The sequence below is a fragment of the Oncorhynchus mykiss genome, chromosome 18 (assembly GCF_057628025.1).
Source record: "Oncorhynchus mykiss isolate SJ-2025 chromosome 18, ASM5762802v1, whole genome shotgun sequence".
NCBI classification, from domain to species: domain Eukaryota; kingdom Metazoa; phylum Chordata; class Actinopteri; order Salmoniformes; family Salmonidae; genus Oncorhynchus; species Oncorhynchus mykiss.
The window spans coordinates 80,606,854-80,617,736 of record NC_143039.1 but is presented as its reverse complement, the minus strand read 5'-3'; the positions used below and the strand labels follow the sequence as shown (position 1 = coordinate 80,617,736).

At 42.6% G+C, this 10,883-nt stretch overlaps 1 protein-coding gene across 1 annotated transcript in view; it reads right to left on the bottom strand.

The window, feature by feature from the left end:
- Positions 1–4,167: 4,167 nt before the first annotated feature.
- The window catches only part of necab1 (N-terminal EF-hand calcium binding protein 1), a 75,615-nt gene continuing 68,899 nt past the window's right edge, over positions 4,168–10,883 (bottom strand). Inside the window, exon 9 of the mRNA XM_036953643.2 lies at positions 4,168–8,983. Coding sequence (XP_036809538.2) covers positions 8,955–8,983 — 29 coding nt within the window. The 3' untranslated portion in view covers positions 4,168–8,954. The remainder of the gene's footprint in view (positions 8,984–10,883) is intronic.

The following is a 10,883-nucleotide window of genomic DNA, read 5'->3' as shown; positions in this document are numbered from 1 at the left end:
ATAATACCAGCTCTATCTCTCTATAATAGACACCAGTGAAGGGTTAGGGTTTATAATACCAGCTCTATCTCTCTATAATAGACACCAGTGAAGGGTTTATAATACCAGCTCTATCTCTCTATAATAGACACCAGTGAAGGGTTTATAATACCAGCTCTATCTCTCTATAATAGACACCAGTGAAGGGTTTATAATACCAGCTCTATCTCTCTATAATAGACACCAGTGAAGGGTTAGGGTTTATAATACCAGCTCTATCTCTCTATAATAGACACCAGTGAAGGGTTTATAATACCAGCTCTATCTCTCTATAATAGACACCAGTGAAGGGTTAGGGTTTATAATACCAGCTCTATCTCTCTATAATAGACACCATTGAAGGGTTTATAATACCAGCTCTATCTCTCTATAATAGACACCAGTGAAGGGTTTATAATACCAGCTCTATCTCTCTATAATAGACACCAGTGAAGGGTTTATAATACCAGCTCTATCTCTCTATAATAGACACCAGTGAAGGGTTAGGGTTTATAATATCAGCTCTATCTCTCTATAATAGACACCAGTGAAGGGTTTATAATACCAGCTCTATCTCTCTATAATAGACACCAGTGAAGGGTTTATAATACCAGCTCTATCTCTCTATAATAGACACCAGTGAAGGGTTTATAATACCAGCTCTATCTCTCTATAATAGACACCAGTGAGGGGTTTATAATACCAGCTCTATCTCTCTATAATATACACCAGTGAAGGGTTTATAATACCAGCTCTATCTCTCTATAATAGACACCAGTGAAGGGTTTATAATACCAGCTCTATCTCTCTATAATAGACACCAGTGAAGGGTTAGGGTTTATAATACCAGCTCTATCTCTCTATAATAGACACCAGTGAAGGGTTTATAATACCAGCTCTATCTCTCTATAATAGACACCAGTGAAGGGTTTATAATACCAGCTCTATCTCTCTATAATAGACACCAGTGAAGGGTTTATAATACCAGCTCTATCTCTCTATAATAGACACCAGTGAAGGGTTAGGGTTTATAATACCAGCTCTATCTCTCTATAATAGACACCAGTGAAGGGTTTATAATACCAGCTCTATCTCTCTATAATAGACACCAGTGAAGGGTTTATAATACCAGCTCTATCTCTCTATAATAGACACCAGTGAAGGGTTTATAATACCAGCTCTATCTCTCTATAATAGACACCAGTGAAGGGTTAGGGTTTATAATACCAGCTCTATCTCTCTATAATAGACACCAGTGAAGGGTTTATAATACCAGCTCTATCTCTCTATAATAGACACCAGTGAAGGGTTAGGGTTTATAATACCAGCTCTATCTCTCTATAATAGACACCATTGAAGGGTTTATAATACCAGCTCTATCTCTCTATAATAGACACCAGTGAAGGGTTTATAATACCAGCTCTATCTCTCTATAATAGACACCAGTGAAGGGTTTATAATACCAGCTCTATCTCTCTATAATAGACACCAGTGAAGGGTTAGGGTTTATAATATCAGCTCTATCTCTCTATAATATACACCAGTGAAGGGTTTATAATACCAGCTCTATCTCTCTATAATAGACACCAGTGAAGGGTTTATAATACCAGCTCTATCTCTCTATAATAGACACCAGTGAAGGGTTTATAATACCAGCTCTATCTCTCTATAATAGACACCAGTGAGGGGTTTATAATACCAGCTCTATCTCTCTATAATATACACCAGTGAAGGGTTTATAATACCATCTCTATCTCTCTATAATAGACACCAGTGAAGGGTTTATAATACCAGCTCTATCTCTCTATAATAGACACCAGTGAAGGGTTTATAATACCAGCTCTATCTCTCTATAATAGACACCAGTGAAGGGTTTATAATACCAGCTCTATCTCTCTATAATAGACACCATTGAAGGGTTTATAATACCAGCTCTATCTCTCTATAATATACACCAGTGAAGGGTTTATAATACCAGCTCTATCTCTCTATAATAGACACCAGTGAAGGGTTTATAATACCAGCTCTATCTCTCTATAATAGACACCAGTGAAGGGTTAGGGTTTATAATACCAGCTCTATCTCTCTATAATATACACCAGTGAAGGGTTAGGGTTTATAATACCAGCTCTATCTCTCTATAATAGACACCAGTGAATGGTTTATAATACCAGCTCTATCTCTCTATAATAGACACCAGTGAAGGGTTTAATACCAGCTCTATCTCTCTATAATAGACATCAGTGAAGGGTTAGGGTTTATAATACCAGCTCTATCTCTCTATAATATACACCAGTGAAGGGTTAGGGTTTATAATACCAGCTCTATCTCTCTATAATAGACACCAGTGAAGGGTTAGGGTTTATAATACCAGCTCTATCTCTCTATAATAGACACCAGTGAAGGGTTTATAATACCAGCTCTATCTCTCTATAATAGACACCAGTGAAGGGTTAGGGTTTATAATACCAGCTCTATCTCTCTATAATAGACACCAGTGAAGGGTTTATAATAAAGTGAAGGGCAGTGCCATGAAGGTTTATTCTAATGAAAAGAGGTAGAGAGGACAGAGTGAAGAAATGCTGCTGGAAGTCATTATTTTAACTTCTGAAATATTATCTGCATTTCAACATGTATTCAGTCTGCTACATTAAATATCAGACAGACAGAGAAATCACTAAATGTCCCATTATCACAAGCCAAGACGGTCTCTTATCAGTCTGTCTTAACAACATCATCTTGATATTGATTTACCTTTGGTAATGTACAGTATTTACCCGTTACTAAATATCACTGCACCCCTTGACTGCTTGTGCTGAATATAAACATTAGGCAGTCTGTCCTTGCCATTAGTGGGTGTTGTATTTCCAGTGTCCACCAGGTGGCAGTGAGGGATCTCTTTTTGAACGACGCCTGCCCTGTCAGTGCCTGAATGACTCATGTTTGAACAGGCTTTATGTAACATTTGAGAGGACATGGAACAGCTCCTACAACTGGCCATAACATTACGGTGTGACAAAGGGGTAGCTAGCTAGACCACTCTTAGAAAATGGAGGAAGAGCAATTCCCAAGCCTTTCACTAAGTCTCACGTTGTAGCCCACAGAAGGGGTTCCCAAACATTTTGGCTCGGTGAGTCAAAATGACATCTGAGTGGTGAGCCGACACCAACACACAGACGATGTTTACATAACAATACTTCCTAAAATACATATTACCAGACATCATCAAAATGTAATGTAACACTTGGCCTATCACCTTTGACATCATATGAAATAACATGTTGAGGATTTTACATAATAAGTGTTCAATCAATCATCAGAATCCAATGGTTCTGTATCCTAATTCACCAATTGTTTGGATTTGGTGATAATGGGATAACCCAACATTTTGGGGTAATTAATGTGACTCTCAGTGACAGGTCATGTGGGGATAATGGGATAACCCAACATTTTGGGGTAATTAATGTGACTCTCAGTGACAGGTCATGTGGTGATAATGGGATAACCCAACATTTTGGGGTAATTAATGTGACTCTCAGTGACAGGTCATGTGGGGATAATGGGATAACCCAACATTTTGGGGTAATGTGACTCTCAGTGACAGGTCATTTTGGGGTACCGTAAATCTCAGTGACAGGTCATTTTGGGGTAATGTAACTCAGTGACAGGTCATTTTGGGGTAATGTAACTCTCAGTGACAGGTCATGTTGGGGTAATGTAACTCTCAGTGACAGGTCATTTTGGGGTAACGGTAGGATAACTCTCAGTGACAGATCATTTTGGGGTAACGGTAGGATAACTCTCAGTGACAGGTCATTTTGGGGTAATGGTAGGATAACTCTCAGTGACAGATCATTTTGGGGTAACGGTAGGATAACTTTCAGTGACAGGTCATTTTGGGGTAATGGTAGGATAACTCTCAGTGACAGGTCATTTCATGCTAACGTCACTCTCAGTGACAGGTCATTTCGGGCTAACGTAACTCTGTGACAGATAATTTCGGGCTAACGTAACTCTCAGTGACAGGTAATTGCAGGCTAACGGTGGGATAACTCTCAGTGACAGGTAATTTCAGGGTAACGGTAGGATAACTCTCAGTGACAGTATGAGTATTGAACAACCCGATTGAAATAAGATACAGAGACAGACAACAATATATTAACTTTATTTCTTACCACTGAATGATTTACACACACAAATACACAAATACATCCAATAACTATAGAATCCATCGTGTCCAGAAATGTACGGTGACCTGTTGGTTAGCTTGGGTTGTTCTCATCCTCCCAAGCACTGATACTACACAGGGATAGCCTCTAACACACAGACACACACGGACACACACACACAGACACAAACCCACAGACACACACCCACAGACCCTGTACAGTACAGCCATGTACATACAGTACCAGTCAAAAGTGTTACAACACCTACTCATTCCAGGGTTTTGTCTTTATTTGTTTTATTTTCTACATAACACATATGGAATCATGTAGTGACCAAAAAAGTGTTAAACAAATCAAACTATATGTTATACACACTGTATATGGACTTTCTTTTTTTCTATTTTGTTATTGACTGTACACTTGTTTATTCCTGTGTTTATTCCTGTGTTGTTGTTTGTGTCGCACTGCTTTGCTTTATCTTGGGCAGGTCGCAGTTGTAAATGAGAACTTGTTCTCAACTGGCCTACCTGGTTAAATAAAGGTAAAATTTGAAAAAATCTTCAAATAGCCGCCCTTTGCCTTGATGACAGCTTTGGCATTCTATTAACCATCTTCAGCTGGAATGCTTTTCCAACAGTCTTGAAGGAGTTCCCTCATATGCTGAGCACTTGTTGGCTGCTTTTCCTTCACTCTGCGATCCAACTCATCCCAAACCATCTCAATTGGGTTGATGTTGGGTGATTGTGGAGGCCAGGTCATCTGATGCAGCACTCCATCACTCTCCTTCTTGTTCAAATAGCCCTTACACAGTCTGGAGATGTGCTGGGTCATTGTTCTGTTGAAAAAGAAATGATAGTCCCACTAAGCACAAACCAGATAGGATGGCGTATCGCTGCAGAATGCTGTGGTAGCCACATGCTGGTTACGTGTTCCTTGAATTCTAAATAAATCACAGACAGTGTCATCAGCAAAGCACCATAACACCACCTCCTCTATGCTTTACGGTGGGAAAAACACATGCGGAGACCGTCCGTTCACCCACATCGCGTCTCACGAAGACATGGCGGTTGGAACCAAAAATCTCCAATTTGGACTCCAGACCAAAAGACACATTTCCACCAGTCTAATATCCATGCTTATATTTCTTGGCCCAAGCAAGTCTCTTCTTATTATTGGTGTCCTTTAGTAGTGGTTTCTTTGCAGCAATTCAACCATGAAGGCCTGATTCACACAGTCTCCTCTGAACAGTTGATATGGAGATGTGTCTGTTACTTAATAAACTCTGAAGTATTTATTTGGCCTGCCATTTCTGAGGCTGGTAACTCTAATGAACTTATCCTCTGCAGCAGAGGTAACTCTGGGTCTTCCTTTAATGGGGTGGTCCTCATGAGAGCCAGTTAACTCTAATGAACTTATCCTCTGCAGCAGAGGTAACTCTGGGTCTTCCTGTCCTGTGGCAGTCCTCATTAGAGCCAGTTTCATCAGAGCGCTTGGTGGTTTTTGTAACTGCACTTCTTGACATTTTCCGGATTGACTGACCTTCATGTCTTAAAGTAATGATGGACTGTCGTTTCTCTTTGCTTATTTGAGCTGCTCTTGCCATAATATGGACTGTCTTCTGTATACTCCCCCTACCTTGTCACAACACAACAGATTGGCTCAAACGCATTAAGAAGGAGAGACATTCCACATATTCACTTTTAACGAAGCACACCTGTTTATTGAAATGCATTCCAGGTGAATCCCTCATGAAGCTGGTTGAGAGAATGCCAAGAGTGTGCAAAGCGATCCGATGGAGGCGGTGGAATAAAAGCAACAGGTCCTTTCCTGGCGCTTGATGGTTTTTGCAACAGCACTTGAAGAAATGTTCAAAGTTATTGAAATGTTCCGTATTGACTGACCTTCATGTCTTAAAGTAATGATGAACTGTCGTTTCTCTTTGCTTATTTGATCTGTTCTTGCCATAATATGGACTTGGTCTTTTACCAAATAGGGTTATGTTCTGTATACCACCCCTACCTTGTCACAACACAACTGATTGGCTCAAACACATTAAGGAAAGAAATTCCACAAATTAACTTTTAAGAAGTCACACCTGTTAATTGAAATGCATTCCAGGTGACTACCTCATGAAGCTGGTTGAGAGAATGCCACGATTGTGCAACGCTGTCATCAAGGCAAACGGTGGCTACTTTGAAGAGTCTTAAATATAAAATATATTCTGATTTAACACTTTCTTTGGTTACTACATGATTCCATATGTGTTATTTGATAGTTGATGTCTTCACTATTATTCTACAATGTAGAGCATAGTAAAAATAAAGAAAACCCCCTTGTTTTCTAAAACTTGTGACAGGTAGTGTGGAGGACATACTACTACTGACAGGTGGCATGCATTCCAAATGACACAATATTCCCTGTAAAGTGCAGGGCTCTGATCTAAAGTAGTGCACTATATAGGGAATAGGGTGCCATAGGGCTCTGGTCTAAAGTAGTGCACTATATAGGGAATAGGGTTCCATAGGGCTCTGGTCTAAAGTAGTGCACTATATAGGGAATAGGGTGCCATAGGGCTCTGGTCTAAAGTAGTGCACTATATAGGGAATAGGGTTCCATTTGAGACACATGCCTGGAATCTCTGCTGATGTAAACACCTAGGAGCATGACACAGCATCATCCTAACAGGGTAAACACCTAGGAGCATGACACAGCATCATCCTAACAGGGTAAACACCTAGGAGCATAAACAGCATCATCCTAACAGGGTAAACACATAGGAGCATGAAACAGCATCATCCTAATAGGGTAAACACCTAGGAGCATGACACAGCATCATCCTAACAGGGTAAACATCTAGGAGCATGAAACAGCGTCATCCTAACAGGGTAAACATCTAGGATCGTGGAACAGCATCCTCCTAACAAAGTAAACACCTAGGACCGTGGAACAGCATCATCCTAACAGGGTAAACACCTAGGAGCATGAAGCAGCATCATCCTAACAGGGTAAACATCTAGGAGCATGAAACAGCACCATCCTAACAAGGTAAACATCTAGGAGCATGAAACAGCATCATCCTAACAGGGTAAACATCTAGGAGCATGACACAGCACCATCCTAACAAGGTAAACATCTAGGAGCATGACACAGCATCATCCTAACAGGGTAAACATCTAGGAGCATGAAACAGCACCATCCTAACAAGGTAAACATCTAGGAGCATGACACAGCATCATCCTAACAGGGTAAACATCTAGGAGCATGACACAGCATCATCCTAACAGGGTAAACATCTAGGAGCGTGGACCAGCATCATCCTAACAGGGTAAACATCTAGGAGCATGAAACATCATCATCCTAACAGGGTAAACATCTAGGAGCATGACACAGCATCATCCTAACAGGGTAAACATCTAGGAGCATGACACAGCATCATCCTAACAGGGTAAACACCTAGGAGCATGACACAGCATCATCCTAACAGGGTAAACACCTAGGAGCATGGAACAGCATCATCCTAACAGGGTAAACATCTAGGAGCGTGGAACAGCATCATCCTAACAGGGTAAACATCTAGGAGTGTGGAACAGCATCATCCTAACAGGGTAAACATCTAGGAGCATGACACAGCATCATCCTAACAGGGTAAACATCTAGGAGCATGAAACAGCGTCATCCTAACAGGGTAAACATCTAGGAGCATGACACAGCATCATCCTAACAGGGTAAACATCTAGGAGCATGACACAGCATCATCCTAACAGGGTAAACATCTAGGAGCATGACACAGCATCATCCTAACAGGGTAAACACCTAGGAGCATGACACAGCATCATCCTAACAGGGTAAACACCTAGGAGCATGGAACAGCATCATCCTAACAGGGTAAACATCTAGGAGCGTGGAACAGCATCATCCTAACAGGGTAAACATCTAGGAGTGTGGAACAGCATCATCCTAACAGGGTAAACATCTAGGAGCATGACACAGCATCATCCTAACAGGGTAAACATCTAGGAGCATGAAACAGCGTCATCCTAACAGGGTAAACATCTAGGAGCATGACACAGCATCATCCTAACAGGGTAAACATCTAGGAGCGTGGAACAGCATCATCAAAACAGGGTAAACATCTAGGAGCATGACACAGCATCATCCTAACAGGGTAAACACCTAGGAGCATGACACAGCATCATCCTAACAGGGTAAACATCTAGGAGCATGAAACAGCATCATCCTAACAGGGTAAACACCTAGGAGCATGACACAGCATCATCCTAACAGGGTAAACATCTAGGAGCATGAAACAGCATCATCCTAACAGGGTAAACACATAGGAGCATGACACAGCATCATCCTAACAGGGCAAACATCTAGGAGCATGAAACAGCATCATCCTAACAGGGTAAACATCTAGGAGCATGACACAGCATCATCCTAACAGGGTAAACATCTAGGAGCATGAAACGGCATCATCCTAACAGGGTAAACATCTAGGAGCATGAAACAGCATCATCCTAACAGGGTAAACACCTAGGAGCATGAAACAGCATCATCAATACACAGCTAAAGGGACACAAAGGTCTGATACATAATAATTCAGAATGACTTCACAGTACAAGTTGACAGTATTGTGTGTGTGTGTGCGTGCGTGCGTGCGTGAGTGTGTGTGTGTGTGCACTTCTTCCCAATGCTAATGATAGACGATAGACTACAAACTACGTTTCTGATCGATAGCGGTCCTCAGTCGGCCTGGCGTGATGTCATTTAGTTGTTGTTTAGGACCCACCAGGAGGCTGAGAAGAGAGGGAGAGAAGATAGGGAGAGGAGGGAGGGAGAGAAGAGAGAAAAGAGAGAAGAGAGAGAGAAAAGAGGGAGAAAAGACACACTAACTCACAAAACACTGATCCATTACATAATAAACCGCTTCCAAATCAACAGGTCTAAATTGTCCTCCTCAGAATCAACTCCCTGGGAGGCCGGAGGGCGAAGGGGATCGTGTTCAAGAAAAGAGAGGACTATATTGATTGAGCTGGCAAGACGGAACCAATGGAGGTCCTCTGTAGCTCAGCATGTAGAGCATGGCGCTTGCACCACCCATATGCAAAATGTATGACTGGAACTTGCTTTGTATGAAAGTGTTTGGTTAATGGCATATAGTTAGTCAATAAGGCTCGATGGGGTGTGGTATATGGCCAATATGCCAGGGTGTAAGGGCTGTTTTTATGGACGACGCAATGCGGAGTGCCTACAACCCTTAGTCGTGGTACACTGGCCATGTACCACACACCCCTATTATAAACTGGTTACCAAAGTCATTAGAGCAGTAAAATTACATGTTTTTTCATACACGTGGTATATGTTCTGATATACCACAGCTGTCAGCCAATCAGCATTCAGGGATCTAACCCCCCAGTTTATAATGGTTAAAGAATACCCTGTCGAGGGTGTTACAGGACGTTATATCACTGTGTTGTGTGCACATTTTCTTTCTGAAGCTACTCTGTCTGGCTCTCACTCATCCTCCTCACGTCCTGATCATGGCTTCAGCCAATCAGACTAGCTGATATCTCCTCCCGAGCATGGCTTCAGCCAATCAGACTAGCTGATATCTCCTCCAGAGCATGGCTTCAGCCAATCAGGCTAGCTGATATCTCCTCCAGAGCATGGCTTCAGCCAATCAGACTAGCTGATATCTCCTCCAGAGCATGGCTTCAGCCAATCAGGCTAGCTGATATCTCCTCCAGAGCATGGCTTCAGCCAATCAGACAATAGCAATGTGTCTCCACCCCTGTGCACACTCTAGCCATGCAGTCTCTCCAGGTCCTGATTGGCTAGCCAGCCTGACCCAGGCTCTCAAAGGGAGTAAATATTGCCCATACCAGAACTGTTTGTTGTTTCAGTCTGTGAGCATGGTTGGACTTTTGTACATGGGATGTGTGAGAATACTTCATCCCCATGTTCGTCTTCCTCAGTGTGTTTAAATTAACTTCCTGTGTGTTAATTCTTGGGCTGTTTCATTCCCCTCTAACCAGAGTCCGTTAGTCACAAATCAGTCCAGTACGTAGAGCCGGGTCCCCTCTAACCAGAGTCCGTTAGTCACAAACCAGTCCAGTACGTAGAGCCGGGTCCCCTCTAACCAGGGTCCGTTAGTCACAAACCAGTCCAGTACGTAGAGCCGGGTCCCCTCTAACCAGGAGTCCGTTAGTCACAAACCAGTCCAGTACGTAGAGCCGGGTCCCCTCTAAAGAGGGTCCGTTAGTCACAAACCAGTCCACGACGTAGAGCCGGGTCCCCTCTAACCAGAGTCCGTTAGTCACAAACCAGTCCAGTACGTAGAGCCGGGTCCCCTCTAACCAGGAGTCCGTTAGTCACAAACCAGTCCAGTACGTAGAGCCGGGTCCCCTCTAACCAGGAGTCCGTTAGTCACAAACCAGTCCACGATGTAGAGCCGGGTCCCCTCTAACCAGGGTCCGTTAGTCACAAACCAGTCCAGTACGTAGAGCCGGGTCCCCTCTAACCAGAGTCCGTTAGTCACAAACCAGTCCAGTACGTAGAGCCGGGTCCCCTCTAACCAGGAGTCCGTTAGTCACAAACCAGTCCAGTACGTAGAGCCGGGTCCCCTCTAAAGAGGGTCCGTTAGTCACAAACCAGTCCAATACGTAGAGCCGGGTCCCCTCTAACCAGAGTCCGTTA